Source organism: Aquarana catesbeiana, linkage group LG01 (assembly GCF_042186555.1).
Source record: "Aquarana catesbeiana isolate 2022-GZ linkage group LG01, ASM4218655v1, whole genome shotgun sequence".
Taxonomy (NCBI): Eukaryota; Metazoa; Chordata; class Amphibia; order Anura; family Ranidae; genus Aquarana; species Aquarana catesbeiana.
Genome location: NC_133324.1, coordinates 826726765 through 826751757, shown reverse-complemented (window position 1 = coordinate 826751757; position 24993 = coordinate 826726765). Strand labels below are relative to the sequence as shown.

Genomic DNA, 24993 nt, shown 5'->3' with positions numbered 1-24993 from the left:
GACCTAGAAATAGAACATGTTCTAAATATTTCTGACGGAACCAATTCCTATCGTGAAAACCGCTCGTCTGTATGCTGTTCCGACGGACCAAAAACGATGCATGCTCTGAAGCAAGTAGGAAATGGAAGTTATTGGCTACTGGCTATTGAACTTCCTTTTTCTAGTCCTGTCGTACATGCTGTACGTTACCGCGTTCTTGAAGATCGGACTTTGGTGTGATCGTGTGTACACAAGACAGTTTCAGTGGAATTCCGTCGGAACTCCATTGGAAAAACCTTCAGAGTTTATTCCGACGGCAAAACCGGTCATGTGTACAGGGCATTAGAGCTTTGGAGAGAGACAAGTAAACACTACAGATATATGTGCTTAGTTCAAATTTCATAAATGGGGTTTACAACCACTTTAAGATAGGTAAGTAGTCCGTTGGATCCACATCAGTCAGATTCCTCAGTTTACTTTGTCCTGGATCAATAGAGAGCTTCTCATTTTCCACAACAATCATCCCAATAAAAAAAGGGAAACTTTTTCAAAGTCTGTGCTGACGAAGCGCATCAGTGGCGTGGCTAGCGATGTATGTGTTAGTCTGCTGTATCGCTCCGTCAGCCAAGTGGGAGAAATGTTTACCTAGTGACCAGCTTTTAGGCTCCCCCGCTTGGTGGCAGTTACATGCAATATGGTTTATGTCAATTATGTGCTAACCCTTGTAAGTGCAATTCTTTTTATTTAAAATAAGAAGTTCTGAAGTAATTACACTATCAAATTTCTCTTTTTTATTGTGATGATTGCTGTAGAGATTGAGAAGCTCTCTGTTGATCTGGGACAAAGTGAACCTGAAGACAAATGTGGATCCAAATCACATGTATAATATATATATATATATATATATATATATATATATATATATATATATATATATATATATACATATATATATATATATATACATATATATATATATATATACATATATATATATATATATATATATACATATATATATACATATATATAGTCGAAGCCCTTCAACCAGAATGAATGTGAACCACATGAACATATGCCAAATGGACCTGAAGTGTGCCCTGGTCTGCTGGTCAGTATATCAAAACATGGGACATACCCAAGATAAGTAATAGGTGTTTGAGGAGAGAAATTAATTTGAGAAATGCCCTGAAAAGGGGAATGGGAGGAAGGCTATCGCGCACCGGAACCGACAAAGACCACAGGTGAGTAGGCTGCTTAAATACCCCCCGGACTCCTCCCATAAATTCAGGCCACCATACTGGCCTTCTTATTTATGGTCGAAGCACTTCAACCAGGATGGATGTGAACCACATGAACGTGCCAAAAGACTTACATCATGAAATGGACCTGAAGTGTGCCCTGGTCTGCTGGTCAGTATATCAAAAAATGGAGCATACCCAAGATAAGTAATAGATGTTTGAGGAGAGAAATGAATTTGAGAAATGCCCTGAAAAGGGGAATGGGAGGGGGGGTATCGTGCACCGGGACCGTCAAAGACCACAGGTGAGTAGGCTGCTTAAATACCCCCCGGACTCCTCCCATAAATTCAGGCCACCATACTAGCCTCCTTATTTATGGTCGAAGCCCTTCAACCGGGATGGATGTGAACCACATATACGTGCCATAACACTTACATCATGAAATGGACCTGAAGTGTTCCCTGGTCTGCTGCCCGGTATACCAAAAAAGGGGGCAAAAACATTCAGGTAGGGTTGAAAGCTCTTTATTGGTTTAGTGTTATTTACTGTTGTTTGTCTTGAAAAGATGGATGTCGACCTCCGGGGTCAGATTGCTGGGTTTTGGATACTGCAAGGTGGAGAATGAAATGAGCTTTCAAGTGAGCCAGGTGAAGTCTACACAGTACCTGATCGGCAGGGCTATTGCTGGTAAACTCGCTTAGGCCGCAGAAATCGTAGTAGGTCAGGTAGATGGCGGCTTGAATGACCAAGCTGGGAAAAAAGACAAATGGGGAATGAGAGAGGATGGACGACATGTCTCTGAAGATGGTACTCGTAATGGGCAAGCGTTTGGAGTTGGCTTTGGGCTGCTGCTTCTGAATGAAATGGCTCGGATCGCATGGGTTGCGAAGGAGGATGGTTTTGTAAGATCCTGTAAGGCCAGGAAGTGTTGGATGCAGGCTAAGTATAGTCCAATGGTGTTGTGTGATAGAGCCAATTGAGTGTTGCAATATGAAATAAAAGCTAGTATGTGCTTAGTGTCTGTTAATATTGCCGTGGAGCAGGATGCCAGAAAACTTGCTGAAGGCATTCCAAGCGGTGTGGTGGGCCTTGAGTGTGTTGCGGGATAAGGATTGATTGGTGAGCTGGGTCGTGCTGTGAGGGTACTGCTTTAACCCAATGTCAGATGAGACCAAGGCGGGATAAGAGATGACGTTGGGTCAGCTCCGGGTTTCTGCTGAAAGATGAAATGAAGTTAAAAAGGGACAGTACATCTGTTGCGACCTTGCCCGAAATGTATGTGCAGTGCGCATTGAACCGATGCTGCAGGGATAATTGTACGAGCCTGCGTAGGAAGGACATAACAGGGAGCGACTTGGACCTGCCCTTGTTAACGATATCGGCCGTGGCCTGGTTATCGGTGGCGAAGGCCACCGTTTGTCCGGTCCAGGTATGGCCCCAGACCTGAGCGGCTGCCAGGATTGGGTATAGTTCAAAATCAGGGAGACTGGATGAATCCGGGAATTAGGAGTATCTCTGGAGGCCGCGGTCCTGCAAACCAACGATGGGCAAAAATTGCAGCGAAGCCTGTGGAGGCTGCGGCATACGTTACTACCTGCGGTGATAAAGGCGATACTGATGATATGAACATGGATATGCCATTCTAACTAGTAAGGAACTCATCCCACATAGACAAATCTGCTACTGCTGCTGTGTCTAGTCTAAGGATTTGATTGGGGTCCTGTGTTTGAGAGAGTAAGACCAAGAGGCGCGAAATAAAAGATCGTCCCTGTGGAATAATTTTCATTGCGAAGTTGAGCATCCCTAAGAGGAATTGGAGCTATTTCTTAGTACACCCCTGTGCACAGGTAAAGTCATGAAGAACCGACCTGATACGGGTCAGTTCGTCGGGGGGGCAGGCTGGCCTGTATGGAGCGAGTGTCAAGGTTGACCCCGAGGAAGGTGATAGAGTGTGCTGGGCCTTCCACTTTGTGTTTTGCTATGGGCACATTGAGATACCCAAACACCACTCTTGACCTATCTAGGTCTACTAGGGGCACACCGGGCTGTTTGATTAGCAGGAAGTCGTCCAGACAATAAATGATCATCTGGCACTGGGCTTGGTGTGACAAGATCCAAGTGAGGGACTGGTGTCAAAGAGCCACGGGCTGTTTTTTAGAGCCGAAGGTCAGTTTAGTGGCGAAGTAATATGACTCTTTCCATTTAATGCCATGCCAGCACCAGAGGGACGGTTGGATGGGTAGAAGCTTAAATGCGTCTGATATGTCAGCTTTAGAGAGCCAGGCGATTGTGCCTATTTTGATAATGGCCTGGATCGCCATGTCGACTGAAGCATATTTCAGGGAGAATTTCTCTGAAGGAATTAAAACTCGGGATATGGGAAGAATGAGGCGCAGGCAGGTATACCAAACAAAATTCTATGTGAAGCTGAAAAATGGATGAGGACGTGGACTGAAGAGACGTCTGCTGGGAGCTGGGCTTGTCTGTCACTGGTGGTGGAAGAAGGAGCTTGAAGAGCTCGGCTTTCCTGGCTGTAGCGGGGAAGAGCATGCTCCTGCGCCTTAGTTCCGCTGTTAACTTGGGGATGGTCCATCCCCTGAGAAACTGCACGCTGCCGCTCTATGAAACCAGAGAGGTGACAGAGGGGCAGATGTGAGGTCTTCGCTGCCGGCCTGTGACTCTGGCTGACTTGTGCCCTAGTTGCGAAGTCCTGGTTTTTGAGGTCGAAAGCTTAGTCGACCAGAACCTGGGGGAATAACGTTTAACCTGGTGCAGGATGGAACTACCTGAACTCGGCTGACCTAGAGGATAAATGACAGACAGAAAACGGAGAGTGGCTTTATGCCATTAGAAGGTGAATGAGTGGTCGTGCGACTTTGAGATGCGTTTATAGTGGCTGCAAGGGAAACCTTATCGGGAGGTGAACGATGGTTAAACGAACAAATTTAAAACCATGAATGGAATTTGAAGGAAAACGGCTTTGGGAACAGTTGGTCTGAAGCTATGTGGATCGACATGCCTTGTTGCAACTGGATTCAAACTGGACCATAGGGTGAGCCGTACTGAGGGGTGTTTGTCAATGACGTGACAAATCATACAGTGTCCTGAATTTAAAAGTGAACCATTGCATCGCTGAGGCGACCGACACTAAACAACAGTAGAGTGTATGACGGGATAAAAGAAACAAAAATGGACGAATGACCCAACACGAAGCGACTGCCAGACCTAAGGAGAACATGAGACAATATACGAAATGAGACCACTGAATGATTGAAGTGATGGTGACACGAATCAGGGTGCCGTAACTGTGACTTGACAGTAACCGAACTGTGGAATATGAGATGAAATGAGGGCGAAATTAAATGAGCGAAATTAAGCCATCACGAATCGGAGTGATGCTAAAGAGACTGGACTCGGATCGGCGCATGGTGTATATGAAATGAAATGACCAAAAGTTTTGCCATGACAGAGGCACAAATCAGTGTGTCGTAACTGTGACTTGACAGTGAACCGAACTGTGGAATATGGGATGAAATGAGGACGAACTGAAATGAGCAATTTTTTATTTTTTTTTTTTAGAAACAAAATGACCAAAATGATTGCCATGACAGAGGCACGAATCGGTGTGTCGCGATAGTGACTGTCAGCAAACCTGTCTGTGGAACAGGAAATAACACTGGCTAACACTAGTCGACGTGAATTAGTGCATCGCAGATGCGACTGAATTTGAATTGTACTGAAGCGTATATGAAATGAACGAATGAAATGTTTGCCATGACAGTGGCACGAATCAGTGTGTCGCAAATGCGTCTGACAACGAACCGGACTGTGGACCATGGAATGAAATGAGATGAAATGGCTAGAACGAGCCGGTACCAATCGGTGCACCGCAGATGCGACTGGATTAGAATCGGAGTGAAGGGTATGTGAAATATAACAAATGAAATTATTTGCCATGACAGATGCACAAATCGGTGTGTCATGATAGCAACTGACAGGGAACCTGTCTATGGAAATAATGGCTAACACGAGTTGACGTGAACTAGTGCGTCGCAGATGCGACTGAATTCGAATCATAGTGAAGGGTATGTGAAATGAACGAATGAAATGTTTGCCATGACAGTGGCACGAATTGGTGTGCCGCGATTGCGACTGACAACGAACCGGACTGTGGAGCATGGAATGAAATGAGATGAAGTGACTAGAACGAGCACGGTACGAATCGGTGCATTGCAGATGCAAATGTAAATGTAACAAATGAAATGATTTGCCATGACAGAGGCCTGAATCGTTGTGCTGCAATTTGCGACTGATAACGAACTGGACTGCGGAGCTTGGAACGCATGAGACGGAATGACTAGTACGAGTCGACACGAATCGGTGTGCCGCAGATGCGACTGGGTTTGAATCGGAGTGATGGGTATATGAGACAAATGGAATGATTGCCGCGTCAGAAACACAAATCAGTGTGCCGCAGTTTCCACTGACAACGAACCGGAGTGTGGAGCATAGAACTGTATGAGACGGAATGACTATAACGAGCCGACGTGAATCGGTGCGTCGCAGATGCGACTGGATTCGAATTGGGGTGAAGGGTATGCAAAATGTAATAAGTTAAGTGATTTGACATGTCAGAGGCACGAATCAGTGTGTCGCGATAGCGACTGACAGCGAACCTGTCTATGGAACAGGAAATAATGGCTAACACAAGTCGACGTGAACTAGTGCATCGCAGATGCGACTGAATTTGAAAAGTAGTGAAGGGTACGTGAAATGAACTAATGAAATGTTTGCCATGACAGTGGTACGAATCTGTGTGCCGCGATTGCGTCTGACAACCAACCGGACTTTGGAGCATGGAATAAAATGAGATGAAATGACTAGAACGAGCCGGCACAAATCCGTGCATCACAGATGTGACTGGATTCAAATCGGAGTGAAGGGTATGTGAAATGTAACAAATGAAATGTTTTGCCATGACAGAGACACAAATCGGTGTGCCGCGATTGCGACTGACAACGAACCGGACTGTGGAGCACGGAATGAAATTACTAGAACGAGCCGGCACAAATCGGTGTGTGGAAGATGCGACTGGATTCAAATCAGAGTGAAGGGTATGTGAAATGTAACAAATGAAATGATTTCCCATGACAGAGTCACGAATCGGTGTGCCACAATTTGCGACTGATAACAAACCATACTGTGGCGTGTGAAATGCATAAGACAGAATGACTAGCACGAGTCGACACAAATGTGTGTGTTGCAGACGCGACTGGATTGAAATCGGAGTGAAGGGTATGGGATATGTAACAAATTAAATGACTTGCCATGACAGAGGCACGGATCGGTGTGCCGCAATTTGCGACAGACAACGAACAGGACTGTAGAGCATGGCATAAATTGAGATGACAAAACTAGCTGGGACTAACCGGTAAGTCGCTGATGCGACTTCGGAGCGGAGGGTAATGAGAACTAAAATAACTGAGAAGATAGACAGTGTGTTTCTTAAGTGAAATGGGCTTACTACATAGTGTGAAACAAAAAGGCACAAGAATGTACGAATGAAACCAATGAAAAACGGCTCGGTGTTTGTGCTCACGAACTGAGCGACAAGTTCCTGGTTTTGCACGAGGCTAAAATAAGGCTGCATACGGAGACTTAAGGAATGACTCGCAAGTTTCTTATGTAGTGGGGTTTCGGTGACCCGGGGTATCTGGCAAACAATGATGCGTGAAATGAAGAAATGATATACGCATCCTACCTGCGACAGTTTGGGCAAGACACGATCTACGAAAACCACGAACGGAGAGCCGAAAGCCTCCCTCTACATTGTAAAGCGCTGCATAAACTGTTGGCACTATATAAATCACTTAATCAATTGTTAGAATTGTATGTGGGAGTTATTTTCAGTAGCAGTGTGATTCTTTTAGAATTGGGTTGCTTATAAGAAGATTCACAACATTCAAAATAACAAGCGTGGAGTGGGGTTTTGGATTCATAAGTAGAAAATGTTCTAATTATGAACTTTTGCTATAATCCTTTCATGACTAAACCTATTTTTGAAATTTGGTGTTTACAAGTTAAAATCCGTATTTTTTGCTAGAAAATTACTTAGAACCCCCAAACATTATATATATTTTTTAAGCAGAGAATCTAGAGAATAAAATGAAGATTGTTTCAATATTTTATATCACACGGTATTTGTGCAGCGGTGTTTTAAACGCAAATGTTTGGGAAAAGGGACACATGAATTTTAAAAAATCCAAACAGTAAAGTTACCCCAATTTTTTTGTATAATGTGAAAGATTATGTTATGCCGAGTAAATAAATACCAAACATGTCACGGTTTATAATTGCACGCACTCGTGGAATGGCGACAAACTACGGTACCTAAGAATTTCCATAGGCGACGCTTTAAATTTTTTTTACGGTTACCAGGTTAGAGTTACAGAGGAGGTCTAGTGGCAGAATTATTGCTCTCGCTCTGACGATCACGGCGATACCTCACATGTGTGATTTGAACACCGTTTACATATGCGGGCGCGACTTACGTGTGCGTTTTCTTTGCTGTGGGCGCTCGCGGGGACGGGGGCGCTTTAAAAAAAAAAAAATGTTCTTATTTATTTTATTTAATTATATATTTATAAATTGTGTTAAAAAAAAAATGATGACTTTTATTGCTGTCACAAGGAATGTAAACATCCCTTGTGACAGTAATAGGTGGTGACAGGTACTCTTTATGGAGGGATCGGGGGTCTAAAAGACCCCCGATCCCTCCTTTGCTCTTCAAAGTATTCAGATCGCTGAAAAAGGCGATTCTGAATACTGTGTGTTTTTTTTAAATTGGCGCCATTGGCAGCTGAGTAAACGGGAAGTGACGTCATGAGGTCGCTTCCGCGTTTACAATTAGAAGGCTGGAACGAAGCCGCCCACAGCTTCGTTCCAGCCCGCCCAGAGCCGCCGGAGACAACCGATTGGCCACCGGGCCTCCCGATCGAACGGGAGGTCCAGTATAAGCGGCGGTAGGCGGCAGGAGGGGGGGGACGTCCCCTCCCGCTCCTCCGGTATAACAGCCGAGCGGCTTTTAGCCGCATCGGTTGTTATACTCGGATAGCCGATCGGCGGCTCTAAACAACGGTACCGGGATGATGCCTGCAGCTGTGGGCATCATCTCGGTATAACCCCGGAAAGCCGAGTACGCACATCTGCGCACGCTCGGCGGGAAGGGGATAATAATCCCCAGCCTCAAATGCTTTAGAACAAAGTTTACTTTCTCTAGTCACAATTCACAGATGCAGCAAATATGTGTAACATTTAGGAAAGGCCTATTTGTGTTCTGCATCACAGCTGTTTCTGCAGATGATTACAATCCATTGAGGAGGAAAGGTCCCAAGAACCATGTTATTTTCACGGCTGGAGTTTTCTGTCCTAGATCTGTACAACTGCTTTCTTTCATGGGTGACTCAGTTCTCAGTGCTATTGCATAACTCAGGCGTGTGTAGTTTACAAGGAGACAGTAAATCATATGGTCAGGATCCATTTATAAAAGAACACAAAACTGTAATTTAATACTTCAGGAAATGCCTATTTAAGAGACATATTGATTTTATAACAATAAATAGTTTACCATCATATTTAAAAGGAGTTCCCTCTGAACATTTATTTAGTAGTTGGGTAATTGGGAGGGTTAGATAATGTGGGGTCAAGCAAGAGGCAGAAAATATTTACTTTTTTAGTTCACAAGATGGGTGAACTAGAGATACAGTTGAACAAGGAGGATTTGGATTTTGTGGGAATTTCAAAGACTTGGTACAGCAGCTCTCATGATTGGCTGGCAACCATTGAAGGGTATACCCTTTATCGCAGGGATAGAGAGGTTAAAAAAGGTGGAGGGGTATGCCTATATATCAAGAATAATGTACAAGTGAATGTGAGAGATGACATCACTAAGTGAGCAAGGGAGGAGGTGGAAACCTTATGGGTAGAGCTCCAAAGGGATGAAGCTAAAGGGAAAATATTACTGGGAGTATGCTATAGGCCCCCCTAACCCGAGGGAGGAGGGAAAGGCAGACCCCCTATCACAAGATGAATTAGCAGAAAGGATGGGCAGTGTTATCATAATGGGGGATTTTAATTATCCAGACAGAGTGGGTGGAGGAAACCACACATTCATCTAAGGCTTGTCAATTCCTAAATGTCTTGCAGGACAATTTCATGGGTCAGCTGGTAGATACACCAACTAGAAATAAAGCGTTACTAGATCTACTGATTACCAACAATACAGACCTGATCACGGATGTGGAAATACGGGGAAATTTAGGAAACAGCGATCACAGGTCAATTGGCTTCAGTATAAATCACACAAATAGGAAACATCAGGGAGAATACAAAGACACTGAATTTCAAAAGAGCCAGCTTCCCTAAACTACGAACCTTGCTAGAAGATATAAAGTGGGATAAAATCTTAGGAACAAAAAACACGGCGGAGAGATGGGTTTGCTTTGAGAGCATATTAAATAAGGGCATTAGCAAGTGCATCCCATTGGGTAATAAATTTAAAAGAGAGAACAAAAGTCCTGGATGGCTTAACGCCAATGTAAAAATGCATATAAAAGCAAAAGAGAAGGCCTTAAAAAAATACAAGGTTGAGGGATAATCATCAGCATTCAAACTTTATAAAGAATGCAACAAGAAATGTAAGGGTGCCAATAGGGCGGCTAAGCGAGTACACGAAAGACACATAGCGGAGGAGAGCAAAAAAAAATTCCAAGAAATTCTTTAAGTACTGTATTTATCGGCGTATAATACGCGACAGCGTATAACACGCACCCCAAGTTTAGGAGGGAATTTTAAGGAAAAAACTTACATTTAAATGCCCATCAATGCAGCCTTATCAGTGTCCATCTGCAGCCTTGTCATTGTCCATCTTCATGCTTGTCCAGTGTCATTTGCAGCCTTGTCAGTGTCATTTGCAGTCTTATCAGTGTCCACCTGCAGCCTTGTCAGTGACATTTGCAGTCTTATCAGTGTCCACCTGCAGCCTTGTCAGTGTCATTTGCAGCCTTATCAGTGTCCACCTGCAGCCTTGTCAGTGACATTTGCAGTCTTATCAGTGTCCACCTGCAGCCTTGTCAGTGACATTTGCAGCCTTATGAGTGTCCACCTGCAGCCTTGCAGCCTTGTCAGTGTCCATCTGCAGCCTTGTCAGTGACAATTGCAGCCTTGCCCAGGCTGCAGTTAAACTGCAGTGACTTGTCAGTGTCACTGCAGTTTGAAAATGGCACCGCCGGCGCCAAGATACACAGAGCCAGCTCTACCCGGCTCTTCTCAGCTCCTCTCGTAGTCCCGCCCAGACTGAGCCGAGCGCCGCCCATATACATACATAGCCGAGTGTACTCAGCTGGGTTCGGCTAGCTCGGCTCACAGTCACACCCAGTCCCTGTGTTATATCCATCATAGGGCAGGACTGGGCGTGACTGTGAGCGGAGCTAGCCGAATACACTCGGCTATCTATGTATATCAGTGGCCGGCTTGCTCCGCTCACAAACATCGGGGGGGGGGGGGGATCGGCGTATAACACGCACCCATGATTTCCCCCTGATTTTAAGGGGAAAAAAGTGGTTACAAAGGATGGGGAGATGGCGAAGGTATTGAATTTATTCTTCTCCTCAGTCTTCGTGAGGGAATTGGGGGGCTTCAGTAACCAAAACTGCAGTGTTTATCCTCGTGACACATCACAGGAAGCACCCTCATGGCTAACAGAGAACAGAGTTAGATTTGGGAAACTTAACATTAACAAATCACCGGGCCCGGATGGCTTGCACCCGAGTGTACTTGGGGAACTCAGTCATGTAATCGCCAGATCATTGTTTCTAATTTTTACTAATAGTCTACTGACTGGAATGGTACCAGTGGATTGGAGAAAAGCTACTGTAGCACCAATATTTAAGTAGGTCCCAAAATACATCCCTGGGAATTACAGACCAGTTAGCCTAACATCAATAGTATGCAAGCTCTTGGAGGGGATGATAAGGGACTATATACAAGATTTTAGTAATGAAAACAGCATCATTAGCAGTAATCAGCATGGATTCATAAAGAATCTTTCTTGCCAAACCTAAATAAAGGAGTTGCCATCTAGATAAAGGAAGGCCCGTAGACGTGGTGTATCTTAGTTTTGCAAAAGCATTTGACACAGTTCCCCATAAACGTTTACTGTATAAAATAAGGTCCCTTGGCATGGGCCATAGGGTAAGTACATGGATTGAAAACTGGCTACAAGGGCGAGTTCAGAGGGTGGTGATAAATGGGGAATACTTGGAATGGTCAGGGGTAGGTAGTGGGGTCCCACAGGGTTATGTGCTGGGACCAATCCTATTTAATTTGTTCATAAACAACCTGGAGGATGGGTTAAACAGTTCAATCTCTGTATTTGCGGACGATACTAGGCTAAGTGGGGCAATAACTTCTCTGCAGGATGTCGAAGCCTTGCAAGAAGATCTGAACAAATGAATGGGGTGGGCAACTACATGGCAAATGAGGTTTAATGAAGAAAAATGTAAAATAATGCATTTGGGTGGCAAAAATATGAATACAATCTATACATTAGGTGGGAGAACCACTGGGGGAGTCTAGGATGGAAAAGGACCCGGGGGTCCTAGTAGATGATAAGCTCAGCTATGGCATGCAATGCCAAGCTGCTGCTAACAAAGCAAACAGAATATTGGCATGCATTAAAAAAGGGATTTAACTCCAGGGATAAAGCGATAATTCCCACTCTACAAGACACTGGTCTGGCCGCAACTTGAGTATGCTGTGCAGTTCTGGGTACCAGTCCTCAGAAAGGATGTACTGGAAATGGAGCGAGTACAAAGAAGGACAACAAAGCTAATAAAGGGTCTGGAGGACAATAGTTATGAAGAAAGGTTGCACTGAACTTATTCTCTCTGGAGAAGAGATGCTTGAGAAGGGATATGATTTCAATTTACAAATACCATACTGGTGACCCCACAATAAGGATAAAACTTTTTCGTGGAAGGGAGTTTAACAAGACACGTGGCCACTCATTAAAATTAAAAGAAAAGAGGTTTAACTTTAAACTACGTAGAGGTTTCTTTACTGTAAGAGTGGCAAGGATGTGGAATTCCCTTCCACAGGCGGTGGTCTCAGCGGGGAGCATCGATAGTTTAAAAAAACTATTAGATAAGCACCTGAACGACCGCAACATACAGGGATATACAATGTAACACTGACATATAATCACACACATGGGTTGGACTTGATGGACTTGTGCCTTTTTTCAACCTCACCTACTATGTAACTATGTGAGTTAACAGTTACATGAAGCTGCCCTTTTATTAGCAATATGGAAAGTTCCTGCCTAGTCTCCATGCAGAGAGTTCTTGGTTGTGGTTTGTGGTCCAAGCAGCATTGCTCCAGGAAAGATATGCCCCTATTGACAGGTACCTACAGATATTAGATGACAGTCTCATGTTGTGGCCTTTTGTTTAAAGGTATCACATCTAAGAAGTATTGTAAGATACCTCCGTATGAGTGTTGTTGGGGGAACTAAAAGCATCACAATCTTGTCTAATGCTTATCATCCACACGTGACTCCTCCGTTCCCACTCCATTGCTCTTAATAGGAAGACTCAAATGGCTGTCCAAAAAGATACAATTAGGCAATTTGAAATTTGGATCATAAATTTAAGTCTGATTATTCTTTACTGTATATGGCCACCTTAACTCACATGTAAGTGTCAGGCAACAGGCAAAGTAAACTCATGAGCCAGCTGTGTGGATGGGGCTATATTGACTTCATCCATTAACAATGTTGCCATTAGGATTAAATTACAGAAGCAAAACTTGGGTAAGGCAGTTAATAAGTCATACTCCATTATCCAATTTTGCAGCTACATAAGTCATGGAATTTTTTTCTCTGTGCTTAAAAAATTGTAATTTGCAATTTACTAAAATGTTAAATTCAGAAGAGCCATATATCTGGAATTAAGTACAGTGCAGCTCTCAGTAGAGATAACATGGCCGTCAACATTCCGGTCTGCCGGGTAGGGCCATGGGCAGGATGGATCTGGAGTAGGCCATAAGTGCCAAATTGCAGTAAATCCCTATAGTAAAGTGGTTCATTGCTCATGTTTCCTCCTGGGACAGGGAAACAGCCTTAAAGGACAACTGTTTTAAGTTTTCTTAATGAATCCAAAGTTCCTAATGAAGCAATTCATATTTCTACAGCTTCTCTCCACCTCCTCAGTGGAGAGTGAATCAATTCACTCAGTCCAGTGAACAAGGAGCTAAACTAGGCAGCAGTAAGCCTGACTTTGTGCGTAATAATATTAAAATAGGAAGGAGAAGAGTAGTTCTAGAGGCTAGAAAAAGTGTACATATCACAAGAATGGCTGACCAAAATCAGAAATAATTTTGCAGGTAAAACAGTAATCATATATATATTTCAACCTTGTATTTAGTTGCTGGCCCTGATTTGTACTTAAAGGTAATGGTAGTAGAATTGAATGTACATACTGCAGTTGGTTTTGTTTTGAGGTATTTCACAGTTGGTGTCATTGGCGCATGATTCAGAGCAGCCCGCCAACACACACTTAGAATCACCATCTTGGCATGGGTGACCTGTGCAAAGAAAGGCCATTAATATACAGTATGTTGATTTACCATATTGAATTGCAAACAATAAAAACAAAAACTGTAGATGTACTATGCAGGGTGCAAGCAAGGGGGTTCTCACAGGGTCTTGAAAACAATCTATGCAGATAAAAGAGCAATTCAAAGTTACATAGTGGGTAAGGCTGAATAAAGATACCAGCCCATTCGTTCAACCTGAGTGTGTGTGTGTGAGTGTATGTCAATACTATTTTCAATATCCCCGTACATTGTGTTCACAAAGAAACCCATCTAAATGTTTTTTTTTTTTTCATTTGTCTACACTCCACCAAGAAGAAAGTTTCCCATCCTTACTACTCTAACAGTAAAGAACCCCTTATGAGCCGCTTCTGATTTTTTTGTGGCTGCATGTCTTCTTTAGAGACTACAGGTTAAATTGTTTCTTTCCAATCATAGATCACCATTCAAAGATTTGTATATTGTGATCATATCCCCTCTAAAGTGTCTCTTCTCCAGGGAGAATAAATTTAGTGTTTGTAGGCGTTGCTCATAACTCCTCAGGACCCTTATTAGCCTTGTTGCCCTTCTTTGGACTCTCTGCAGTTCCAGCACATCCTTCCTAAGGATTGGTGACCATAACTGGACCGCAAACTTGAAATGTGGCTGAACCAGAGTTATGTAAAGTGGTAGAATTATATTTTTATCGCTTGAGTACATACCCTTTTTTATGCAAGCTAATAGTCTGCTGGTCTTGCTTGCTCCAGCTTGGCATTGCATGCTATTGCTGAGTCTAGTAATTAGTAGAACCCCCAGATCCTTTTCCATCCTTAAATCCCCCAGAGGTCCCCCCAGCGAATAACTGGCATTCATATTTTTAGCTCCCAAGTGCATTACTTTCAATTTTTCTATATTAAACCTCGCCTGCCATTTAGTTGCCCATCCCTATATTTTGACTAGGTTTTCTGCTAAAGTTGCTATATACCGTTGTGAAGGTATTGCCCTGATTAGCTTTGTATCATCAGCAAACACCGAAATTTAACTATATATTCCAGCCTCTATATTGTTTATGAACATGTTAAACATAATTAGTCCCAGGACAGAGCCCTGGGGTACACTGCTTAAAACTCTAGACCGTTGGCAAAATATGCGATTAATCACCACCTTCACACACTCCTGCAACCAATTTTCTATCCAGGTACATAAGATCTCATGAATGCCAAAATATCTTAATTTGTAAATTTAGCGTTATGGGGGGCTGTATCAAATGCCTTAGTGAAATCTAGATACACTACATCCACGGGCCTTCCTCTATCCAAATTACAACTTTCCTCCTCATAGAATGTCAAAAGTTGATCTGGCAAATACAGTCTTTCATAAATCCTGGTTGATTACTGCTAACACTACTACTTTCCTCATCAAATTTCTGGATATGGTCCCTTATCATTCCTTCTAATAGTTCACAATTTAGATGCAGCATGTTTTTCCATACAAGACTAAAAAAATGAACACTGCCATTCTGAATAATAATCTGTGGTGTAAAGTTTCTGGACAGAACCAAGCTGCCCTAGGGCAAACATAGATGCTGGAGAACATTTAAGCCAAGCTTTTCTATATTTTTCACCAGTCTTGTTACATGAATATGATTTGCAAATTAAAAACAAAATCTGCTGCTGAAGGTTGTATGATGTCTATCGTATATGCAGAGTCTAATATTGCAAGTGTCAAAGCAAGAGAAATCGAGGTAAAATAATTTAAAGCTAAGAATCAATATTAAAAAATGTTGTGCTATGGAACTTCTCCCTCTTATTCTGTTTACTTATGGCAAATGCATCACTAAAAACGAACACTGAGTGTCAGGGTCTGAATTTGAATCTGTCTCATCTTCCTGAGCCACCTGGAATGCTGGACAGTTCCCTGGACAATTTGCTTGAATGATTCTGCCTTTAACCCTGTTTGTCTTGAACCTTGAACTCTTTGCTTCTTTCATGAAATCGAGTGTGCCAATTTTATAACAAAAAAATGTCATCTGCACACTCTCAATCACGAAACATATTTTTTATAAAGTAAATGCTGTAAACTACTTTAGTAGTGAGAAATTAACATCCTGCACTTTCACGCCTCAGATCAGCCCCAATTCCTGCAACTCCACACCTCAGATGAGCCCCAATTCATGCAACTCCACACCTCAAATGAGCCCCACCACTGTAACCCCCTGTACATCTGCCCCACCACTGTACCACCCTGCTCATCTGCCCCACCAATGTACCACCTTTATCATCTGCTCCACCAATGTACCCCCTTTCTTATCTGCCCCACCAATGTACCCCCTTTCTTATCTGCCCCACCAATGTACCCCCTTTCTCATCTGCCCCACCATTCTAACCCCCTGCACATCTGCCCCACCACTGTACTACCCTGCACATCTGCCCCACCATTGTACCACCCTGCACATCTGCCCCACCACTGTACCACCCTGCACATCTGTCCCACCACTGTACCACCCTCCACATTTTCCCCACCACTGTAACCCCCTGTACATCTGCCCCACCACTGTACCACCCTGCTCTTCTGTCCCACCACTGTAACCCACTGCTCATCTGCACCACCAATGTTCCCCCTTTCTCATCTGCCCCACCACTGTACCTCCATGCACATCTGCTCCACCACTGAAACATCTTCTCATCTGTCCTAACACTGAACTTATCTGCTCATCTGCCCCACGACTGTAACCCCCTTTCTCATCTGCCCCATGACTGTACCTCCTGCACATCTGTCCCACCTCTGTTACCCCTGCTCTTCTGCCCCACCACTGTAACCCCCTGCTCATGTGTTCCACCGATGTAACTCCTTTCTCCTCTGCACATCTGCCCCACCTCTGTACCCGCCTGCTCCTCTGCCCCTCCTCTGCCCCACCGCTGTACCCCCCTGCTCATCTGTCCTACCAATGTACCTCTTTTCTCCTCTGCCCCAACACTGAACTCCCCCTGCTCATCTTTCCCACCACTGTAACCCCCTTCTCATCTGGCTCGACACTGAACCCCCTGCTCATCTGTCCCACCACTGTAACCCCCTGCTCATCTGCCCCATCACTGTACCCCCCTGCTTTTGTCTCACCACTAAACCCCTTTCTCATCCCTCCCACCACTGTACCTCCTGCACATCTGCCCCACCACTGTACCCCCTTGCTCTTCTGTCTCACCACTGTAACCCCCCTGCTCATCTGCCCCATCAATGTACCTCTTTTCTCATCTGCCCCACCACTGTACCTCCCTGCACATCTGCTCCACCACCGTATCCCCATGCTCTTCTGTCTCACTACTGAATCACCTTCTCATCTGCCCCACCAATGTACCTCCTGCACATCTGTCTCACCTCTTTACCCCCCGCTCTTCTGCCCCACCATTGTTCCCCCTGCTCATCCTCCCCACCAATACAGCTCCTTTCACATCTGCCCCACTGCTCTACCCCCCTGCTTTTCTGCCCCAATACTGAACCCCCCTGCTCACCTGGCCCAACACTGAACCCCCCTGCTCATCTAGCCCCTCACTGTACCCCCCTGCTCATGTGGCCCACTGCTAAACCCCCTTCTCATCTTATCCACCACTGTACCTCCCTGCACATCTGCCCCACCCCTGTACCCGTCTGCTCTTCTGTTCTACCTCTGAACCCCTCCTGCTTATTCTCCCCACTGCTGTACCCTCCTGCTCATCTGCTCCACCGCTGTACCCTCTTCTCACCTATGATATGCGTGATATGCAGAGCGGTGAAAGGAAGCAAGCAGAGATGAGACACATCTGTCCTGGCACACTCATCCTGCTGATCCACCTCTCGCATCCAGCCCACGTGCTTGTATGTGATGTATGTGATGTCACATACAAGCATCTGGAATGGATGCGCAATGATGAGCTCAGGTCAGGACATTTTCTAAAAGCAGTGGGCCTCTGTGCAGGATCATAAGTTGGGCCCCCGCAGCTGAGAAAAAGTGGTTGGGTGTGATTTTCATTGCGCTGAATACTGGCTGTAGCTTAAAGGGACACAGAGTGCAGGGGTTCAGTAGTAAGTGACGCAAAGGTTTAGGAATAATTTCAACTCCAAGTTCTCAGAAGCTAAACAGTAATTCCACAAACTGTCACCTGATTGTGGTTTTCTCTATCACAGTAAAATCCCTTCTTTCTGAGAGTGGCAACCAATCGAGTCATCTTCCTCCAGGTGGTGGACGGGGCTAGGGGGACTGTAATTGGCTTTAGCAGTAGCCAAGACAGTCCTCCTCCTCCTGGAAATAGGGAAAGCCCCCCCCAGCAGAACTGCACCCAATCTCTTCCCCATCACAAAAGCTGACGATCGCAGCTACAGAAAAGTTAGACAACCAAACAATGTTTCCCATCTTTTACAATGTGTGGGGGAGCAGTGCCTTCCCCTCAGTGCAGGTGCGGCATGGGAAATTCTGAGATTGGAATGCATTAGTGTCTCCCTGACACTTCCCTGCACTGCTCTGCTGATGGTGGAAGGAGTCGAGGGGCGGCAAAAGAGGCTTTGCGTGCCGGGGTTGCCTACCCCTGACATAGAGGATTTTAATTTGCAACATTGTTTTAATAAAAATAAACTTGCTCTTTTTTAATTGTTTGCTGACAATGTTTAAAACAGGAGTATGGGTTAAGTAAAAAAAAAAAAATTATACTCACCTAGGTGGATGCTGCATCATTGACTGATGCTGTATCTGTCCCCCACCAGCTCTAAAACTGAGAACTGAGCAATCAAAGACTGCTGATCACTCAATTCTCAGTGTTTCATGAACAGAGAGTCGGTAACAGTCATTCAACAACTTTCTACCCTGCCCCTCCAGCGCTCAATGAGTGGTGGGCTATAAAAGGGCAGGAGCAGCTGGCTCAGATTCTCAGTGAATCGCTGAGAGGCTGAACCAGGTACCAGTCCAGGCTTCTGGGTGGATCCCGACCATAAGGTTGGGATCTGTTCAGAACCTGGACTGGCTCTGTGGCATCAGCCGACAGCGGGCTTCAGCCTGCTGTTGGCTAAAATAGGTCACAGGAGTGCAGATCAAAATGCAATCCTGTGAACCCCAGGAAAAGTATAGCCAAAAAAGCTTTGGCTACACCTCACCTTTAATACTTATAAATGTATCTAACATAAACATACACAGTAGATGCACGGTAGATATCACTACTATTTTCTCAACAAAGCATCCAGCTTGCAGGTTATCACTTTGGTATAACTGACATAGTGATCACATGATCAAGAACCACTCCAATCTCATTATGGACCTGAGCTGTCTGGGGCAGCTGTGATTGACAGCCAGCAGCTGTTCAATGTGTCTGCTGGTGATACTCAAAGTGGAAACCGCTGAGTTATGTAAGCCTAGTTGCAACTGGATTTTTTCTGAGCATCTCTGATAAAAAAAATGGACCTGAGTTACACCATATGAAAACATGGTATGATCTTTGCCAATACTTAGAACTGTTAATGAAAATTTTGGAATGTGTAGGGGAAACAATGGGAAATATACTCAAAAGAGGTGTTTCATTTGAAGATCCTCCCATAGTAACCATGGCAGTATTATGAGTTTTAGGGTTAGTATAAAGAAGCATTGCATATATCTGACACAAGTGTTTGGAACATAGATAAAGATGCAGAAGAATAGAAAATTACATTAAAGTATACTGTATCCTCCTAACCTTTGTGCTCAGTGCAGTTTTCTTCATCACTGCCATCTTTGCAGTCATTATCTCCATCACAGCGGAAGGCACTCGGAATACATTGTCCATTCTTGCACTCCGTGAGACCCTGACTATGACAAGCTATGAAAAGAAAGAAATGAATCAGATATAGCTAACTGATCTGTTTCACAGTTTCATCCAAAAGTTGGTTGCCATAAAATTATTATATATAATTGCTACAAATGGTATATTCATTTTCTATGTTGTATAATTCCTATTCTCTTAATTGCGTTCTGTCTAAATATCTAGAAAATAATGAAAACCCCAAAGACATTCATAACATAATCTCTGTTTTGTATTTTAGTAAGATATTGTTTGATTCAGTGCTACCATTATCTTGGGAAACTACAGGGGGGCATCAAAGGGGAAACTGCTTAACCATGCATGCTTACTGTGCCTCTTTATTACCTGTATGCTCTAATTATGTACTGCACAAAATCTCCTTGCAGCCTATCTTTGTTCTCTTATCTGCTATGTCTGAGCTGCTACTAAGCTTATAAGGATTAAAAAATATTAACTATTGCCCAATTTTATTACAAATAAGCACCTGGAGAGCTGAAAGAGATATATGGAGGATTTCAAAGACTCCACTAATCAAAATAACATATTTTTTTATTATTGTAGTTCAAATTTTAAGTAAAATAAAATTGAAATCCAAGCTATACAAATATTGTCTAAATACAAAAGCCATGTATATTTTTTAGCAGGCCACACATTACATTTTCATTGAATCAATATTTATGAATAGTAATGATCTATATGGTATTATATTTCTTATTAATAATCAGATAATCAGTGGCGGCTGTTTTTTCTTTTTATAAGCAACACCTCCCCCCCCCGGTCGGTCTATCGGAGGCAACGGTCGGGACATCAAAGCCCCATGTAGTAAGCGGGCGGGCAGCTTGTCCACAGGCGGCAGCTTTCTTCCCTCCTCCTCCTGTGGATCACGGCGGCTTCCTCCTCCTAGGCGCCCAATAGGATCGCCTGACCTTTCAGCCAATCGGGAAACGGGTATCAGACCCGTGATTCCCGATTGGCGGAGAGGCAATTCAGTGTTAGAATAGCGAATATTTATGAGCTATTCTAACACACCTGGGTGGGCTCCAAGCGCAATGCTCTGCGTCTGGAGCCCACCCTATTTTGAAGCATATTAGAGCCTCTGGCTCTAATCAGGTGCTTCAAAAATGGAAAGCGGAGGCGGTGCCTGTGCGCTCTTAATAAACGGGCCTCCCCGTTAATAATACTTCCATATTATATGGAGTTTTAAAGATAAACTCCATACATATATAAAGGACACAAATTATTTCAGTTCAACATTTATTGATACATCATTAAATTATTTTTTAAATTGCAAGCAGTGTATGTACCCGGATTTGAGTTTATATCAGCTTCCTGCAATCCACTGTACAACAAAGCTCAGAGGTCAAGGGAAAAGCAGCACAAGGATCCAATCAGCTGTGCGGCAGTGCTCATATTCTAACAACAAAGAACATGCTGATAGGAGGGGACAGCAGAGACAAAACGTAATTTCATTACTATACCACAGAATTAGAAAATCAGACATCCTGCTGCTACGTCAGACAGGTTGTGCTGTGTGGTAAAACTATAGAAAATTGGATGGACAGAAATGCAAATCCTTTGGCTTGTAAGACAACTCCCTATGTATTTAATCTGATTCCAATTGCCTAAATTCCCAGATTTGCCTCCTTTACATAGTGGACTTAGCCCTGGTTCACACTGAAGCATTTTTACATGCGATTTGACATGTCAAATCGCATGTCAAATAGGCGGCAATTGCCGTCAATGACACCGTCCTAATCGGTGCGACGCCGCATCTGCGCCGCTGCACCGATTTCAAAAAATAGTTTCTGTACTACTTTTTGCAGTTTCGGGCTGTGATTTACATTGACATCTATGCAGAAACCCGCACAGATGTCTCAGAAATCGCGGCTGAAATCGGGACTAACGTGTGGGAGTGAAATCTTCATTCCTGCAGCTCAGTGTGAACCTGGGCTCAATCTGTGAAACCGATTTTCTAAATGCTTATTGATGTTGTTTATGCAACCATAAAAATGTTCTGGCATATCATGTGACCTGAATATTTCAGAAAAAAGGTAGGTATACTAAACGAAAACCTCAGAACACATCGCCGAGGGGAATCAATTGGGTGATCTACTGGGGAGGGCTGAGCCCAGAGTTGGGCTTTATTAAATGTAAACAAAACAAACAAAAATGTAACATGAATGGTGAATTTACAGTGAGGACAGCATTTCCTGGCTTGTTGTATGTGCCCCATTGTCATTCTATAAATGTATAATGATAAACAAATTTAGAGCAACATTTAGGTATGCTAATTTACGGCAATTCATTTTATAGTGTTTTTTTAAGCATATGTAGAGAATGTTCACAGTCCATTGCCCTTGTTTTTTTCTCTGCTCATGTGCCTCATCTTTTATCTCTTATGCAACAATCAACACACTTCTTGTTCTTTACTCATGTTCTTTTACATTAGCCTACATATAAAGCTAGCCCATGTATTTAAAAAAAGTTTTAACATGGAAAAAAAAAGCTTACTACAGTTGACTTCATCAGACTTATCGGCACAGTCGTGGTCTCCATCACACACCCATCGTAATGCTATGCATCGTCCGTCTCCACATTTATAAGTATGCGCAGGGTTACAGTCTGAGGAAACAGAACTTATAATTGGACAAAAGACAATCTAGCTTACATCACCAAGTATACATAAATATATTTTAATAATTCTTGGACAAAACAGTCAGTCCCCGGGTTACAACAAGAAGAAGGTTCTGTAGGTTTGTTCTTAAGTTGAATTTGTATGTTGGAAGAGGTAGATTTTCTTTAAGTGTAACTCCAGCCCAAAAAAATATTTTTATGTTTTTTTGGATAGCACAGGGAAGGGTTAACACCCCTGTAACATTTGTTTTGCTGTCTGTGCTCCTGTTCAGGAGAGTTCACCTCACTTTCTGTCCCTGTGACAATTGATTTTTATAAATGTTGGGTTGTTGTGGAGACAAGGATTGGTGATGAAGCTTCCGTTGAGACACATTTTTCCCTTGATAACTCTTATGCCCCGTACACACAGTCGGATTTTCCGATGGAAAATGTCCGATCAGAGCGTGTTGTCGGAAATTCCGACCGTGTGTAGGCTCCATCGGACATTTTCCATCGGATTTTCCGACACACAAAGTTTGAGAGCAGGATATAAAATTTTCCGACAACAAAATCCGTTGTCGGAAATTCCGATTGTGTGTACACAAATCCGACGGACAAAGTGCCACGCATGCTCAGAATAAATAAAGAGATGAAAGCTATTGGCCACTGCCCTGTTTATAGTCCCGACGTACGTGTTTTACGTCACCGCGTTCAGAGCGATCAGATTTTCCGACAACTTTGTGTGACCATGTGTATGCAAGACAAGTTTGAGCCAACATCCATCGGAAAAAATCCTAGGATTTTGTTGTCGGAATGTCCGAACAAAGTCCGACTGTGTGTACGGGGCATTATAGGAGTGAATTTCCCTTCCTAGGGGAAATTTTCCTCCCACTACTTGTTTTCGCCCTTCATTTGTAAGTGTGAGCTGTATGGAAGTCGGATGTATGTAACTCAAGGACTGCATGTACTGCATAAGTACTACCAATTTGTGCACTGGTCCACATCATTTGGTGGAGGGGGGATTATGGTGTGGGGTTGTTTTCAGGGGTTGGGCTTGGCCCCTTAGTTCAAGTGAAGGGAACTCTTAAGGCGTCAGTATACCAAGACATTTTAGACAATTTCATGCTTCCAACATTGTGGGAACAGTTTGGGGATGGCCCTTTCTGTTCCAAGATGACTGCACACCAGTGCACAAAGCACGGTCCATAAAGACATGATTGAGCCAGTTTTGGGTGGAGGAACTTGACTGGCTTGCACAGGGTCCTGACCTCAACCCGATAGAACACCTTTTGGATGATGATGTAGAGTGGAGACTGCGAGATAGGCCTTCTCATCCAACATCAGTGCCTGACCTCACAAATACACTTCTGGAAGAATGATCAAACATTCCCATAGACACACTCCTAAACCTTGTGGACGGCCTTCCCAGAAGAATTGAAGCTGGTATAGCTGCAATGGGTGGGCCAACTCAATATTAAACCCTATGGACTAAGACTGGGATGCCTTTAAATTTCATGTGCGTGTAAAGGCAGGTGTTCCAATACATTTGGCAATATAGGGTATATTGGATCCTGAATGGGGTTACCTCCACCATCAAAAATTGAGATATTACTGTACTTTATGGTTTTGGAGAGACACCTGAAGCTCTTTGGTATGTAGTATTTACTAGCTTTGTTTTGGAGACAAGGGGGGTTATTTATGAAAGGCGAATCCACTTTGCACTACAAGTGCAAACTGCAAGTGCAAAGCGCACTTGAAATTGCACTGAAAGTGCACTTGGAAGTGCAGTCGCTGTAAATCTGAGGGGAAGATCTGAAATTAGGGGAAGCTCTGCTGATTTTATTATCCAATCGTGTGCAAGCTAAAATGCTGTTTTTTATTTTGCTTGCATGTCCCCCTCGGATCTACAGTGACTGCACTTCCTAGTGCACTTTCAGTGCAATTTCAAGTGCACTTTGCACTTGTAGTTTGCACTTGTAGTGCAAAGTAGCTTTGCCTTTAGTAAATAACCCCCATAGTGTTCTCCACTCTTTTTTCACAGGGTATTGCTTTCTTTTTTTCATCTGTATAGCAATAAAACCCTGATAGGTTCTAACCCTTTCATGCTCTATCCATACAAAAAGGAAACATTTTGCTTAGAATTGGGTTTTAAGATCAAGTTTGCTGAGAACATTTTTCTTGTCGAGTTTTCCTTTTCGGATGGTGTTATCCGTGTGTTTTTACTGTTTGCATAGAGTTTGCATGCCCTCCCTGTGCTTTTGTGGGTACCCCCGAGTACTCTTTTCGTCCCACACTCCAAAGATATGCTGGTAGGTTAATTAGTTCCTGACTAAAATGTCCCATGTATGTTTGTACTGTATGTGAAGTAGAGTGCTTAGATTGCAAGCTCTTTAGGACAGGGAAAAATGTGAATGTACAATATATGTAAAGCGCTGCATAAATTGTCAATACCAGTAATAATAAAAATAAGGCTGACTGACCAGGTTAAGAATCTTTGCTCAGAATATGTGTAAGCATTCACTTCAGTTATCCAAAAAAGCATATGCACAGATTGGGTGTTCAAAGTGATCAGGAATTTCCTTGTCACATGTTTGAATATATGAAGTTCACTCATTCAGACTATAGAATACACTCGTCACCCTTCCTATGTCAAAGCTGCAATTACCTGTTGCTAAACCGGGGAAAAACCTGAATGATGTATAAAATGCAATGAATGTAATATATAAAAACTG

The 24993-nt window shown here is 43.4% G+C and overlaps 1 protein-coding gene across 1 annotated transcript in view; it reads right to left on the bottom strand.

Moving 5' to 3' along the window:
* Nucleotides 1–24993, bottom strand: part of CORIN (corin, serine peptidase) — a 365126-nt gene that overhangs the window by 112480 nt on the left and 227653 nt on the right. The window contains exons 8-10 of the mRNA XM_073608485.1: nucleotides 22160–22270; nucleotides 19544–19666; nucleotides 13758–13862 (exon numbers count right to left, since the gene is read on the bottom strand). Coding sequence (XP_073464586.1) covers nucleotides 13758–13862; nucleotides 19544–19666; nucleotides 22160–22270 — 339 coding nt within the window. The remainder of the gene's footprint in view (nucleotides 1–13757; nucleotides 13863–19543; nucleotides 19667–22159; nucleotides 22271–24993) is intronic.